The 16,626-nt window shown below is 37.7% G+C and overlaps 1 protein-coding gene across 1 annotated transcript; it reads left to right on the forward strand.

Moving 5' to 3' along the window:
• The first annotated feature begins 4,371 nt into the window (after positions 1-4,371).
• On the forward strand, positions 4,372-15,904 carry kdsr (3-ketodihydrosphingosine reductase). The gene is made up of 10 exons (XM_057333128.1): positions 4,372-4,821; positions 7,131-7,220; positions 7,366-7,422; positions 7,568-7,633; positions 7,722-7,817; positions 9,763-9,954; positions 10,056-10,139; positions 10,415-10,498; positions 12,472-12,573; positions 13,529-15,904. The coding sequence occupies exons 1-10, from the start codon at positions 4,633-4,635 to the stop codon at positions 13,646-13,648; spliced, it is 1,080 nt and encodes a 359-aa protein (XP_057189111.1). The 5' UTR covers positions 4,372-4,632; the 3' UTR covers positions 13,649-15,904.
• Positions 15,905-16,626: the final 722 nt, after the last annotated feature.

The following is a 16,626-nucleotide window of genomic DNA, read 5'->3' on the forward strand; positions in this document are numbered from 1 at the left end:
GAATGGATCAAGTCTAGAGCAGAGTAATGACATAAAATATTCTGCATGCATAAAATCAAAAGCTTTGTTTGCACACACAATGCATATATAATTACATATCCACACATTTAACAAACCATATAAGTACATTTGTCTTTTCAGACGGACTGTAAACGGACTGTCTTCTCTTACTCTCTACCGATGAGCTCAGTATGTGCGTGAAGAGAATTACTTGTATATAAAGCACAGTCTCGCAACATATTTATTTGGACATCTGTTTAAAGCTCGACAAAACTTTTTCAACACCTGTCTGCACTCCTTGCATTTAACATTAGATGAGAAGACGAGAAATTGAGCAATAGCAAAAAACGTGTATAAGTCTTTTAGTCAATAAAGAGAAATTGAGCTACTTAGTACTTGATCTCTAGAGATCTGTCTGTCATTTACACTTAGAGGTACATCTCAAAAAATTAGAATATCATGAAAAAGGTCAATATTTTTTGTCACTCATTTCAGAAAGTGAAACCCATATATTATATAAATTCATTACACAGAGTGAAATAATTCAAGCCTTTATTTCTTGAAATTTTGATGATTATGGCTTACAGATAATGAAAACCCAAAATTCAGTGTGTCAGAAAATTAGAACATTACACAAGATCAATAAAAAAAAGGATATTTTAAACCGAAATGTCAGGCTTCTGAAAAGTATGTTCATTTCTATGCACTCAATACTTGGTTGGGCCTCCTTTTGCATGAATTACTGCATCAATGTGGCGTGGCATGGAGGCAATCAGCCTGTAGCACTGCTCAGGTGTTATGGAAGCCCAGGTTGCTTTGATAGCGGCCTTCAGGTCATCTGCATTGTTGGGTCTGGTGTCTCTCATCTTCCTCTTGATCAGGTCAGGCGGGTTTTCTGGCCAATCAAGCACAGTACCACCATGGTTATTGAACCAGCTTTTGGTACCTTTGGCTGTGTGGGCAGGTGCCAAGTCCTGCTGGAAAATGAAATCAGCATCTCCATAGGCTTGTCAGCAGAAGGAAGCATGAAGTGCTCTAAAATGTCCTGGTAGATGGCTGCGTTGACTGTGGACTTCAGGAAACACAGTGGACCAACACCAGCAGATGACATGGCAGCCCAAATCATCACTGACTGTGATAACTTCACACTGGACTTCAAGCAACGTGGATTCTGTGCCTTTTCACTCTACCTCCAGACTCTGGGACCTTGATTTCCAAATGAAATGCAAATTTTTTTTGTTGATCTTATGTAATATTCTAATTTTCTGAGACACTGAATTTTGGGTTTTCATTATCTGTAAGCCATAATCATCAAAAATTCAAGAAAGAAAGGCTTGAAATATTTCACTCTATGTGTAATGAATCTATATAATATGTGGGTTTCACTTTCTGAAATGAGTGACATGAAATATCGACATTTTTCATGATATTCAAATTTTTTTAGATGTACCTGTATATGCACAGTATTCTTATATATTTTTTATACAATTTACTGATTATCGATCTGTCTATATTCCTGAAGTATTTTAGTTTACACTGCTGAATAACTTTAAAAATAGTTAATAGTAATTTGACCTGTGCTTTATTTTGAAATCAGCTAGTAAATTAGATTATTAATGAAATGATTAATGACACATTGGAAATGCAGGACAATGCATTGACATGTTTGGTTAAGGTTTTTGTTATAGAAACAATAGACAATTAATACATGTAAAAAAGGACAGCTTAGAAAATTGTATTGCATTAAAAATGTGTACATTTGTTAATAGTAAATAAAAATCTGTAGTAAAACAGTGAATTGAGCAGGATTCGAAAACAGCAGCTAGGAGTATATTTTTTCGTTTCCCAAAGCAGGAATTGCGTTGAATGTTGCGCCATCTTGGGAGGATGGCTGCTAGTGTGTTCAATGCAATGTTTTGTTTTTCTTGTTTGATTAGGAAATTATAACTATGGTAGGTCGGTCTTGTTGTGTTAAAAACTGCAATAACACTAGAGTCGTTCAGAAAAAGCCGTAACGTATTTTTATGCGGGGTACATGTAAATTACAATGTTAACACTTTACAAATGATCATAAAATAGCTAATAAACGTGACAAATGAAGACACAAAACTGCTGCATGCTTTTGTACAAGATTCACGAGACGTTTATCGAGATTATGTCGATTACATTAATTTACCGGCGGTTGACTTGAGTGCCCAGCTGAAGACGAGGCTCCGTTCCGCTCCTGAGAGCTCATTTCAATGCAAACTGTAGCAAAAAAACGCTTTTAATAACAAAGATAACTAATCACCATCACAACTTCACCGTCCACCTCTAGATCGCTTTCTAAAGTCGCGCGGCGCCACTGAGACTTCCACTTCCAGGTCACGGAGCTGTCGATCAAAATCTCAGTAGCCAATGAGAGTAAAGCACTGTTAAATCCCGCCCACGCGAGAAGTTTGTGCCAGAAGTTCGAATGTAACTTTGTGCAGTGTAAACGAAAACTCGGAAAGCGCAAATGAAAAATCTAGCAGCGAATTCTAAACTATTATTTGCAAAAACGAAACTTAGAAAATTGTTAAGAAAAATAGCACATTCTTGCAATTGAGTTTATTGTTTTCATTATCAAAGTGTTTTTTTTCATTCTCATTGTATATTTTTGTTCGTTTTTTTAAAGTTTGCTTTCATTCTTATTGGCACAAAAGGAATCCCATATGACGTCAGCTTCACATTCTCTAATAGGAACCCTGATAGCACACATACATCTGGTTTACGTCTATTTGACGTCTGCATTTACATCTGCAAGACATCTACAATACATAGTTTGCTCATCTGCAATACGTCTCGGAGATGTCTGCTGTCAGACGTCATATAGACATCTAGAAGATGTCTGTAAGATGTTTATGATTTAGAATGGATGTACAACAGCTCTTTCTAAGATGTTTAGCAGATGTTTTTAAGCAGCAGATCTCCAGATCTTTAGCAGACGTATTACAGACGTTCAGACGTCTCCGAGACGTATTGCAGATGAGCAAACTATGTATTGCAGATGTCTTACAGATGTAAATGCAGACGTCAAATAGACGTAAACCAGATGGATTGTGCTATCTGGGAATCGACTCCAAAAATTTCAGAATCGAACAGCCCACCGAAATCGCTTTCAGAACCATCTCATAGTGGTGGGCGGATCGATCCTGAAGTATCGATACTTTCGATACTGAGGTTGTATCGAAAAGGATCGATCCTAACATAAAAATATCGATACTAATGTGTTTTTAGTTTTTACTACTGATTTTATTTATTTACTAATGTAGCTAATATTTGTATAATGAAGAAAAACTATTTCCCATACACCTAGTTTTGCACACGTTGCTCCTCCCTGCCCTGCTGTGTTTTGTAGTCCGCTATCACGTGACTCAGCAGCGCCAAGCGCAAGAACGCAGACGCTGCTGCAGCCGGCGAAAAGAAGAGGAGCATCGTGTGGAGTTTTTTCACCTCGGTGAATAAAAACACTGCGAACTGCGATGTATGGCAGTGGGCCTTTGCGGGTAAAAAGCCAAAGATTGAAAGTACTTTATTGTTTGAGACACAAAGTAAATAAAGTGCTTAAATAGTAGTGTGCACTTAGTTTATAAATTCACTTAAAAAAGTGTAATGAAAGGGAAACATGTTAATTTGTTCTATTATTTTGTCTAAACATAACACTGAACAAAAACTGAAAAGCAGTTTTAAAATCTTTGTTCTTGAGTAATAATTTTGTCCACTTTGTTTTTTTTTTTAAGCTAGAGAAGTAGTACTGGGATAACGAGAAATTGTTTTGTTAAATATCGTTTTTCTGTTCTGTTAATCTGTTATTGTTACTATTTTCCAGTAATAATTTGGTGCAAAGTTCATGTTTGCAAATTCGATTACAGGAATAAATAACTAAATAAATAGATTTATTTGGTTTAAATGATGTCCAGTGTTTTAACATCTACATGATTAATTAGCCTACAGGCACATTAAGAGCACAAATCACAAAATATTTTAGTGGTCATGAAAATGTATTCAGATTTAGCATATTAATGATGCATTCATCTGATAAATCATGACATTTCATTTACAGGAAAGTAAATGTAAGTTCAAGTGGATGCTTTTTAAAAGTAAAAAGTATTGGTATCGGTATCGAAATCGAAATCGAAATCGGCAATACTGGCCCTGCACTTACTTGATATCGGATCGATACTAAATTTTACAGTATCGCCCACCACTACCATCTCACCGATATGTTGGTTTTATTAAAAATAATAAAGGATTCCCTCCGGAAACGCTGTTGAACTTTGGAACTTGTAGTCTATTCTGTCGCTCAAGTGACGCTCTACAGCGGCGAGCGGAAGTTTAAAAACTACAACTCCCATAGTTCCACCGCCCGAACGGAGCGTACTGTTGAAAGTGCACAGATCTGTGTTTTGGTTTATGTTCTGAACAGATAGAAAGAGTTAGCTTTGACAGTCGTATGACTTTCCTTTATTATTTATTCGTTCTGCAGAAGCTTTTGACACATCGCCAGATATTATAAAACCACAAGCAGCTCGTTTTCGTGCTCGCGAAGGGTGAGTGCATGTAAGTGGACATTTAGCTTGTGAGCTAACGTCAGCAGCATCAGGTTGACCCATGTCCTGTGAGGATTCATTCAGCTCCGCGCTCTTGGACAGGATTTCCTTTAACTTCTGGTGGCTGCTTCTGCCTTTCGTTATGATTCTGGTTGTGGCTGCTTTCATAGTGGCCTTCGTGCTGCTCCTGTACATGATATCCCCATTAATAAGTCCCAAACCTCTCAAACTCAACGGGGCCCATGTAGTGGTAAGTTTAAATAACTTTGCTCGAAACAGCTTTTTTTTAAACGTTCTGCTAACATTAGAAGCATCTAACCTATACTGCGATTCTCACTGACAAATGAGGTACTGGTGCTTTTTTAATTCATAGCAGTTTCATAATATTTGTATTTTATTACAGTTGTAGTGTTGTTGGTCCGTGTATCATCTGATCATTTGATTATTCCATTCAATATAACAAACGGAAAAAGAAAAAAACGTCGATATTTCGTTTTTCTGTATGCACAAAAAAAACCCGATGTTTTTCTTCTTATTTCATCATGAAACGAGAAATCCAATAAATAAATAAACCAAAACGAAATAACGACCCTAATTACTGTTTTTCTCATTTTTGGGTGATGTTGCACGGATTTCTGAGAGCGCGGCAGCGCGCCTAGAGCTCTTCACGAATCTCGCGATCGATCAGTTATCATTTACAATGGCTTCACTCGAGCTGTACATGTTTCATATTCATCAAATGTTTTTAAATAATTTGACATATCACTAGATATCGGAAAAGAGGCTCTCTGGGGAACACTGCAACATTATTATGGTCCCTCCGTGAGGTACAGGCTCTGGCATGTTACCTAAAAACAGTAGCCTAAACTGATGTAATGTAATAGTGCAAATGACTACATAAAAACCTCACAGTTTCAACACAAACTGTACATCTTTTATGAATTACTCTATAGCAGGACAGTAGTTTTAGCTGGGGGAACCTAATGAACTCGGTTGAGTGAGGTTACGGGGGGAGGGGCTGTTCGCGTCACATAATTTATAAATTACAAAGTAATTTATGGATTTACACCTTTGCTGCTGCAAGCCAGCTGTGGCTACTTAATTGTTTACTTAAATGTCACATATTAAAAGCAATAATGCTAAAAAACTTCGACTGTAAGCTCTGGAAAGTATTGTATGTGAACGGCATTGTTCAATATATATTTTTGAAATATTTTCCACAGTCATGTCCTCCTCTGTCAGTGTGACTCTTTTAGTGGGAGTGAAAAGTACAAACAAAGCATATGCAAATGCATTCATTTCCATTTCGAGCTTCGCAAGTTCGCATGCACTTGATCCCGGTAAGCGGCTGTACATTGCGCATGCGCAAAGCGTGCGCGCGCAGAAGACCCTGGGACATCACCCAAAAATGAAAACTATAATTAGGGTCGTTATTTCGTTTTGGTTTATTTATTTATTGGATTTCCCTTTTAAGGCTGAAATAAGAAGAAAAACATCGTTTTTTATTTTTGTGCATACAGAAAAACGAAATATCGACTGTTTTTTTTCTTTTCCCGTTTGTTATATTGAATGGAATAATCAAATGATCAGATGATACACGGACCGTTGTTGTTTATAATGTGATTGAATGTCAATAGATCTGTTAAAAGGATCTCTTCACTTGGTGCAGGTGTGATCTCTGATAGTTATTCATGAATGTCACTGTTATTTTGCTTAGTGTACCATGAAGACATCTAGCTTGGTCGTCTGTCATTTTGACATTTGTATGATATTTCAGCAGGTGTCTTATAATTCCACAACAGATTTACAAATGTTGATGTGGAAGTTATTATTGAACTGGTTTCTCAAAAAGTCTAGTGTTTAGGTGGTTATGCAATAATTTGCTTCCAGGGCAATGGACCTTTTCAGGCTGTGGACACAGAGTGTTTATAGAAAAAATGTTGATTTCAGAAGGTTCATGTCTTGTCAGGGGCTCAAAGTTACCTAGACGTTGTCAACCTAGTGTTTACCTACAAGTACAACCTAGTTTTAATGCTTTTTTGTATTACATATAGGGACATTTTCCCTCTTTTTTAGATGTGTTATTTTTAGATATGTGTATTTTTTATGATCATTTTTCTAGCACTATTACCAGCTCAGAGATAAATCACAAGTTTAAAAACAAATATTTTTGGTAAAAATAAGTTTTTACAAAATATTTAGATGTACACATATAGCTAATACTTAAGTTTAGGATAAATAACACATCTTTATGATAACCTTACCTTACATAAACTTACCATTTGGTTGTTCATTGGCATCTGGCAGTGTAAACATTTGTGATACTAATTTGTCTATGTTTGCCTGCCTGGCAATTTTCCCTTGTTTCTCTTTCTTTGTTTATACAGCTTATCCCCTTATAATAAACTCATGTGTCGAACTGCATACATTTCAAAACAAGTGTTTTATTATTGTGTTGACTCTCAGACTTGTTTGCACTTTTCTGTACATTACTGAAATATGAAGTCTGACTCGTGGATTGTAAAAAAAAATTGTTGTGAATACCTTGTCAATCATTAGGTGACTGGAGGCAGTAGTGGGATTGGGAAATGTATTGCAATGGAATGCTACAGACAAGGTGCCTTCATTACGCTGGTTGCTCGAGATGAGGTTTGTCTCTGTTTCTATTTATCAGTGTCTGTCAATGATTCTTTACCTGATCAGAACTCATTCCACAGGATGTTGTTACATATTTGTTGATGCATTTGTTGCGTTCGTATGCATACAGTTAACATGCATGTACACATTTCCACAGCACAAATTGGTTCAGGCGAAGAAAGAAGTAGAGAAATGTGCCATAAACGATAAGCAAGTATGTACTTTTACAATATATCTATTTTTACTGCATTCACAATTTATGATTTAATGACATATCTTTCTTGATCTCTGTTGTATACTTTCTTCAACAAAATACATAAATGTAGTGTAAATGGTGTTGCTGGTATGATCACCTCTAGGTGGTGCTATGCATTTCAGTTGATGTGTCAAAGGACTACAGTCAAGTAGAGAGCGTCATAAAGCAGGTGAGTTTAGTCTGTTGAGCATTTAAAAGAAATACAGATATATTGACTTTTTCATTTAAGCTGCTGCGTGTTTGTGTTTATTTTGTAGGCTCAGGAGAAGCTGGGTCCTGTGGACATGCTGGTGAACTGTGCAGGGACAGCTATATCGGGGAAGTTTGATGAAGTGGAAGTAGACCGTTTCAAGGTATGAACAGCATCGTTTCTGTATTGATGCAAGGCCAATGTGAACTTTAAGATGTTAATAATATTTACCATTTACCATTTTTCTAGAAAAATCTTAAGAAAAAGTTTTTTTTGAGGAGGAATATTAAATATTTGAAATTAAGGAATTAAAGTTAAAGTCCGTTGTGTAATATTTAGGAGGATCTACTAACAGAAATGCAATATAATATACATAACTATGTGTTCAGAGGTGTATAAAGACCTTACATGATGAAGCGTTATGTTTTTATTAATTTAGAATGAGCTATTTCTATCTACATACACTGCGGGTCCCCTTACATGGAATTGGCCATGTTGTTTCTACAGTAGCCCTAAACGAACAAACTGCTCTACAGAGCGCGTTTCGTAAATACGTTATCTCCTTCGGCAAAGAAGCGAAAACGTGTCAACATCTTAGTTCTGTGTCAGCCACCATAGTGCTTCGAAAAGGAGGGGTGAACGGTGGAGTGAGCAATTGGCAAACTCACCACTAGATGCCGCTAAAATCTCCACATTGCTACTTTAAAGTGATACTTCACCCAAAAATGAAAATTCTGTCATTATTTACTCACCTTTGAGTTGTTCCAAATGTGTATAAATTTCTTTGTTCTGATGAACACAGAGAAAGATATTTGGAATAATGCTTATAACCAAACAGATCTCAGCACCCATTGACTACCATAGTAGGAAAAAATATTTGATTTTGTTCTGTTGAACACAGAAGACGACATTTTGAAGAATGTAGGACAGCAAACATTTTCGGGGGCACTTTTGACTACCATTGTTTTTTTCCTACTATGGTAGTCAATGGGTGTTGAGATCAGTTTGGTTATAAGCATTATTCCAAATCTTTCCCGTGCGATCTTAATCCCGTGCGAAATGGCCATGTCTGTAATTTGTCAAGTAAAAATTCCCCCACAAATTACCTACCATATTTTGATGAACACCGAGGTCCTGTGATAATATTAGTCCAGTGCGAATCGGCATCTCTGCGATTTGAAATTTTGAACAAGATTTGGCGGGATCGTATCTCATTTTTTCAAGGTTTCTGTGCGCCTTTTCAGTCATCTTTCGCAAAGAATGGAAGCTGCGTTGGAGTGTTTTCACAGTATTTTGGGTGCTGGGTTATGTCGCTACATACCAGACAACAATAATATTGGCAGAGAGAAAATATTCACTGTATAAAAACATGACAGGATCAGAAGAGCGAAACAAAAAAGAAGGAATATATGGAGATGGATGACATGCATGGCAGCATGCGGTAAGGAACATTCTTCTGTTTACATACAACTACACTTACAACGACAAGACTTTCAAGTAGGGCTGTCAACGGTAACGCGTTAACGTATGCAATCAATTATTTCAAATTAACGTGTGAAAAATATTTAACGCAATTAACGCAGCATCAGTTTGTTTTGACATCCTTTGTCTAGCGTTACATTATGTAATCACGCTTTTATTCGCGCGATTTGAAACAGTTGCTTTGACATGTTCAATGAAGATAGACAGCTTCTAAACTGTGGGACGCGGCAAAACGCAACGCGAGGTCCAGCCTGGTGTGTACAGTAACGGGCTAAAGGCTGCGTCGGTGAATCTCTGTGAGACAGCGAATCTGTTAAACTCTCTTTCGTGCCATGTTTAGAAAGGAAGCACCTTCACGTCATTTCCGGGAGATAAGTTTCGATAAGTTTACTCGATTCGAGTAAAATCACAGAGTTCACGTATCCAGTGCGAATGCGCAACATGATCACAGACAATCTCTGCAATTATTACAAATGACCAGAGGTCCCCAGATAATACTAATCCCGTGCGAACAGGGCTTAAGACGAATTTGCTTCTTAAATTTTGTGAATGTGGCCCCTGCTTGAAGAAGACCTCTTGTAGAAGAGATTTATATATTTTAAAGCATGTTTCTTTCTGTTTAACAGAGACTTATGGAGGTGAACTATCTGGGCAGCGTTTACCCCACGCGGGCAGTGATCACCACCATGAAAGAAAGACGGATGGGTCGCATCATGTTTGTGTCATCACAAGCAGGGCAGATCGGCCTTTTTGGCTACACAACTTACTCGCCATCCAAATTTGCTCTGCGTGGTCTGGCCGAGGCCTTGCAGATGGAGGTGTGCATCATGCTCTATATAGATTGCATGCCACTCTCCCAAACCCAACACTACAAATTAGAATCTAAAATCTGACTGTTCCCTTGTTTGTTTTTTGTCAGATGAAGCCCTATAATATCTATGTTACTGTGGCGTACCCTCCAGACACGGACACACCGGGTTTTGCAGAGGAGAATAAGTCTAAGGTGTGATTAGTAAAATTCATGTCTTTGAGTATTAGATTGGAATTAGTTGGAATATTAAAGAAGTAAATATTAAAGGGATAGTTCACCCAAACATGAAAATTATGTTATGAATTACTCAGCCTCGAGTTGTTTCAAATCTGTATACATTTCATTGTTCCTATGAACACAGAGAAAGATATTTGGATGAATGTTAACAACTGACAGTTCTGAGGCACTATTGACTACCATAGTAGAAAAATTATTGTCATTTTTTTGTTCTCTTGATTGATTGGCAGCCTCTGGAGACCAGGTTAATTTCAGAAACTTCTGGAGTTTATCAGCCTGATCAAGTGGCGAAAGTTGTGGTGAAGGACGCTGTGGTAAGTGGCGATGGGTTACAATGGTTGATTAGTTGTCATAGGGCTGTCACAATATCAGATTTTCTCTACACAAGAATTCATGATAATGATATGACCACAAAATCTATTGAAATAAAATACACTAGAATAGATCAAAACAGATAGGTCAAATAGATCTTCAATTTTGTTTATTTTGTGTTTTCTTGGATAATGAATGAATAAATAATAAATATGAATGCAGGGAGGTACAGAGAAAGTTTGTCATTACTGTGGCTCTTAAGGCATGCTTGGTGGTGGATTATTTACATTATTATCATGTGTTTTATTATATTATATCAATAAAATCATTTATTATATATATTATATATTGTGAGACCCTTACACTGGGTTCCAAATTATTATGCAAATGATATCTTTCTCTGGTTTTCCTAATTTGTCGATGCAAATGACAGTCAGTATAATTTTCAAGTAATCAACAGTTAGGGTACATTTGGAATTTTATTGAACAAACCTCCCACTGACAACAGTATTTATTTAAAAAATGAAAAACTCAAAATGCACTGTTCCAAATTATTATGCACAACAGAGTTTGAAAACATTTCATAGGTTGTAAAAAACTGAAAATGGTCATTTGTTGAATTTGCAGCATTAGGAGGTCATATTTACTGAAATCAAAAGCTATTTCAATCAAAAACATCCTAACAGGGCAAGTTACATGTTAACATAGGACCCCTTCTTTGATATCACCTTCACAATTCTTGCATCCATTGAACTTGTGAGTTTTTGGATAGTTTCTGATTGAATTTCTTTGCAGGATGTCAGAATAGCCTCCCAGAGCTGCTGTTTTGATGCTAACTGCCTCCCACCATCATAGATCTTTCGCTTGAGGATGCTCCAAAGGTTCTCAATAGGGTTGAGGTCAGGGGAGGATGGTGGCCACACCATGAGTTTCTCTCCTTTTATGCCCATAGCAGCCAATGACACAGAGGTATTCTTTGCAGCATGAGATGGTGCATTGTCATGCATGAAGATGATTTTGCTACGGAAGGCATGGTTCTTCTTTTTGTACCATGGAAGAAAGTGCTCAGTCAGAAACTCTACATACCTTGCAGAGTTCATTTTCACACCTTCAGGGACCCTAAAGGGGCCCACCAGCTGTCTCCCCATGATTCCAGCCCAAAACATGACTCCGCCACCTCCTTGCTGACGTCGCAGCCTTGTTGGGACATGGTGGCCATCCACCAACCATCCACTACTCCATCCATCTGGACCATCCAGGGTTGCACGGCACTCATCAGTAAACAAGACTGTTTGAAAATTAGTCTTCATGTATGTGTGGGCCCACTGCAACCGTTTCTGCTTGTGAGCATTGGTTAGGGGTGGCCGAATAGTAGGTTTATGCACAACTGCAAGCATCTGGAGGATCCTACACCTTGAGGTTTTCGGGACTCCCGAGGCACCAGCAGCTTCAAATACCTGTTTGCTGCTTTGCAATGGCATTTTTGCAGCTGCTCTCTTAATCCGATGAATTTGTCTGGAAGAAACCTTCCTCATTCTGCCTTTATCTGCACGAACCCTTCTGTGCTCTGAATCAGCCACAAATCTCTTCACAGTACGATGATCTCGCTTAAGTTTTCGTGAAATATCTAATGTTTTCATACCTTGTCCAAGACATTGCACTATTTGACGCTTTTCGGCAGTAGACAGATCCTTTTTCTTTCCCATATTGCTTGAAACCTGTGGCCTGCTTAATAATGTGGAACGTCCTTCTTAAGTAGTTTTCCTTTAATTGGGCTCACCTGGCAAACTACTTATCACAGGTGTCTGAGATTGATTTCAGTGATCCAAAGAGCACTGAGACACAATACCATCCATAAGTTTAATTGAACAATATAAAATTAAATGTTACGACACTTAAATCCAATTTGCATAATAATTTGGAACGCAGTGTAGTTGTGTCTCATATCTGTTTTCTTGTTCTTTTCCACCCACAGCAGGGAAACTTTACCAGCTCAGTTGGTCCTGATGGCTACATGCTGTCAGCACTCACCTGTGGAATGTCACCTGTCACCTCCATCACTGAGGGGCTGCAGCAGGTACAACCCACTATCACAAAACACCCTATTCTGATGTGCCTCAGCCTTACCTTATTACACTCATAGATAGACCCCGATTATATATTTTTTGTGTATGGAAGGAAATATGTGGAATTTAGTAACTTTGTGAATGATGGGGGTTTTAATTCTGTGGAAATCTACGGACATTTTGGCAGCTGTAGGTTTCATATGGGCCTGCTCATAGATAACATGCTGGGAGATGGACATGAAATGGCTCCTCCCCTTCTGATTAATTATTATTGCATCATGTCCCTTTCATCATTCTGCTTGAACTTCATATCTAGACACATCGGCATGTTTGCATTCACCCTCCGTAGGGCTATCTGAATCATTCCTGGTCTTAGATCTTTCCTTTGAAGATTTTAATGAGCCTCTTGACTTTTTGCCCAGTTCTTCCTTTGCTCTGGAACTGTAAGAATCTGTGAAACGGTCCTGTGAGACGAATCAGACTGCTTTTTTTTTAAATGACATTAAATCCTTTAAAGTATATAAGATGTAGCCACAGCTCACAGTTTTTTACTAAAAGCAATTAAATGTCAACAGTAGTATTATCAAATAGAGTAATTTATGACAGTTGATGTGAATACAGTATGTGATTAAATACAGTATATTTGACTAGATAAAATATTAATTTACACAAATGATCGTGTTGACAACTTCACTTAAAACTTTTGGATAAAATATTGAGTGTTCCTTGCTTGGGCATCAATAAATGGTTGTAGCCTTTTGTGATTGTTGAGTCTCTGGTTTGTCCTGGGTGGTAAGCTGCCCACTTTTCTTAACAAAAACCCTCCAGTTACTGTAAGTTTGAATTCTCAGTACAGTAAGTTGACTTCAGGCTTTGCACAGATCCACACACAAATTTTATGTGACACATTATTAACATTAGTGTTATGTTATACTATACATTTTTTGTTGTTGTTGTCCTATTTAGATTGTGACCATGGGGCTGTTCCGCACCATTGCTCTCTTCTACCTGGGCAGCTTTGACAGCATCGTCCGCCGCTGCATGATCCAGAGAGAACAGTCCAAAGCATCTGACAAGAGAGAGTAGCACCAGCATTACCATACTGTCCACACTGACCACCACATTCACCCAAACCCCATCACTCAGCCTGGTAGACACGCTCGATATGTAGAGGAGAGGTCTTTGTTCAGAAAATGCTGAGGTTTATGTGTTTCGTGCTACAGATTTATTCAGTAGAAGTGTAATAATAGTCCAGTCAACATAGCTCATAACTCTTGCAGGAGTCATTCCAGGTTTAGTGAACATTCAGAGCATGCTGCCTCAATTTTTCAACTGAGCTCTTTTGTTTTTAAAGCTATTTGCATTTTTATTACTAGTCTTTGGCTCTCCAGCCTGAATAGCCACTGTCTTTAGTGAATTCACTAAGTTTCAGATGTGTTGTTCCTTTAAGTGGGCCTCAGTCCTTGCATGCATTCTTGCCTTCTGAGTTCCTGTTCTAACCGGTTGGTGTACTTCTTCAATACTATTCCAAGTCAACTTTTATTCCTACATAAATGTGATGCTTAATCTTTATGGCAACATTATAGTGGTCAAGGGCATTTAACCTTTATTTAAAAGCTTCACGCCTGTTCCGTGATGTTCTTTTATGTACTTAGTCGAGCACTGTCCTCCATCTTCATTATTTTAAGGTAAAGACACGGTATTTTTGTTTTTGGAAGAAACAGCCTGAGTCTGCCACTCTGCCTTATCCTCTTTGCTCTGTGTGGGGGATACTGAAGGAAATGTTTACCTTATTATTGTGCGTGTATGTTTATGTCTATATGTGTCTGCTAGTACGCATGCGTTTAGGTGACCTCAGGGGCTACTAAGTGTTCACTGAATTTGTAAGATGGATCAGGATAAGCCATCGAGGTGGTGGCTCGCTGGTCGAGTCACGGCACCTTTTAGCCAGCAGGTGGAGCTGGAGATCCAGATGTGACCAGAGCAAAAATAGAAATGACAAAGTGCTGATCTGGAATCAGCCTGAATAATGTGTGTTTATGCCCACAACCCAAGAACTGAGTTGAATATAACTGTAGTATTAAAGTAAAATAGTCAGAGTTGTTTAGTGTTCACACAGAAATACTGTAGATGTCGTAAGCTTCACCTGACAAGCAATACAATCTCCTCACGTACCGCTCTGTCAACGTAAAATGGATCGTTCCAGCATTTAAACTGTTTTCTGGTTACAGCGTTCCAAACGCACACCTTGTTCTCGCTCCACCTGTGCTTTGTCATATCTTACTATCGACACACTAGCTAGAAACGTACAATGTTGTGATATTTGCCTTCCTCACAAATCATTCATATACTGTATGTATGCACAAAATAAGGTCACAATTCTGTCATTTACTCACCGTCATGTTTCAAACTCATGACTTTAAACCATGCGTTCCTTCCTCAAATGAAAGTAAATTGAAATGGATGCTGTTGAAACTAAAGAAGTATGACTTATACTGACTTGAAACTCAAGCCCAGTCAATCTACTTTCATTGTATGGAAAAGAGCTTCATGACGTACGCTTTGTGACTGTAGGGTTAAAATGACCTGAGGTTTTTTTTATGTTTGGACAAAGTATTATTTTACTTTTTTTTATGCTGCTCTTTTTACCCTAGAAAAAACGGCCAATGCAGTCAGGCACTACAGTCATTTCAAGCCTTGAGAGATACAAACAGAGACCACTATAAAAGCTATAAGGGTGGATATGTCCACATCCAGCTATGGCTTAGATTGTGTAAGGTTTACGTATATTTGTTTTGACTGAACAGGTTTATGAAAAATAACATCTTTTTTGCTTGTTTATTGTTTGCTGTGAATGTTAAGTTTTACAAAAGACCCAAATATGAACGTGAGAATGCATGAGTCAACCCGATGATGTTCTCATTTGATATTGGCTCAAGCACCTAGTAGCTGCAAGTTAGGTGCTGATGTGTCGGACTTCAGTCATGGCCTCTTCCATAACATGTAGTCAGTTGTTAAGTAGTTAAGAAGCTTACAGTAGAGAAATTGTTTTAAACTCCTTAAAGCTATGCAAATCAAGCCTGTGCTCACACTTCATTCAAACACATAAGATGATACTTGCATTTCTTTTATCGTTGACTTTTGATCCATGTTGATATATTTCTGAGGATATGATATAGTTTATGAGTAGCTCATAAAAGGAAAACCATTCCGCTTCTATGTTTTGTAGTTCTTTTGTTGCCAAACTTGCATAAATTTCACCTTGTGTGCCATGGGAGAAAAGAGGATGTTGTTGCTTTGTCTTATTTTCTTACATGATGAAATAAATAACTTTTGAAAGTTGTTATTGTGGAGTTTTTTTACTCGTAACCTTAAATAATTCAGTCAAACATTGTACAATCCAAAGTCAATGTGAATCACAGTTTGCAACTTATTTTACTTCGTGAGTGAAACTTTTAGGGAAAAAATTGTATGGCACCTAATTATTGGAACTAGAAAACAAATGGGATTGGACTATGATAACAGGGTTGATAAAGGAGGCTCTGTGAAAATACACGTTTTAGATTTTACTAAAAAAAAACTTCTGTCAGGAACAGCTGTATAAATGGACTGACTCTCACTTTGCATTTATTCAAATACCTTATTCACGTTGGAGTATGAACTCCAGCCTAACTTTGCCTTGGAGCTGACAGAGGTTGAAGCCAAGTTAGCCACCAAACTGATTTTCAGCTCACAATTATCCCAAAATACAATTTTCTCTCAAAAGTCCGAACTGCCTGCAGGGGTCATATACACGATGTAGTCATTTTTTACTGGAACAATTCACAGACCTTGGCTGGAGTTGGTGTACCATGTATTCAAAGCAAGGAGACTGCAGGAGTGCTAGAAGATCAAAGGCCTTGCACTGTTCAAAAAAGTTCAAATGTTAATTTCAAAGCAGGGCTGAGGACCAAATTCTACTGTGCTCGAAAAGACACTACATGTTTCCAATCCATACCTTCTTAAATCTTCAGAGCAGGTAAAGACTAAACCATCCATATTGAAATATATATATATATATATAT

Source organism: Triplophysa rosa, linkage group LG5, assembly GCF_024868665.1.
Source record: "Triplophysa rosa linkage group LG5, Trosa_1v2, whole genome shotgun sequence".
In the NCBI taxonomy this organism is placed as follows: Eukaryota; Metazoa; Chordata; class Actinopteri; order Cypriniformes; family Nemacheilidae; genus Triplophysa; species Triplophysa rosa.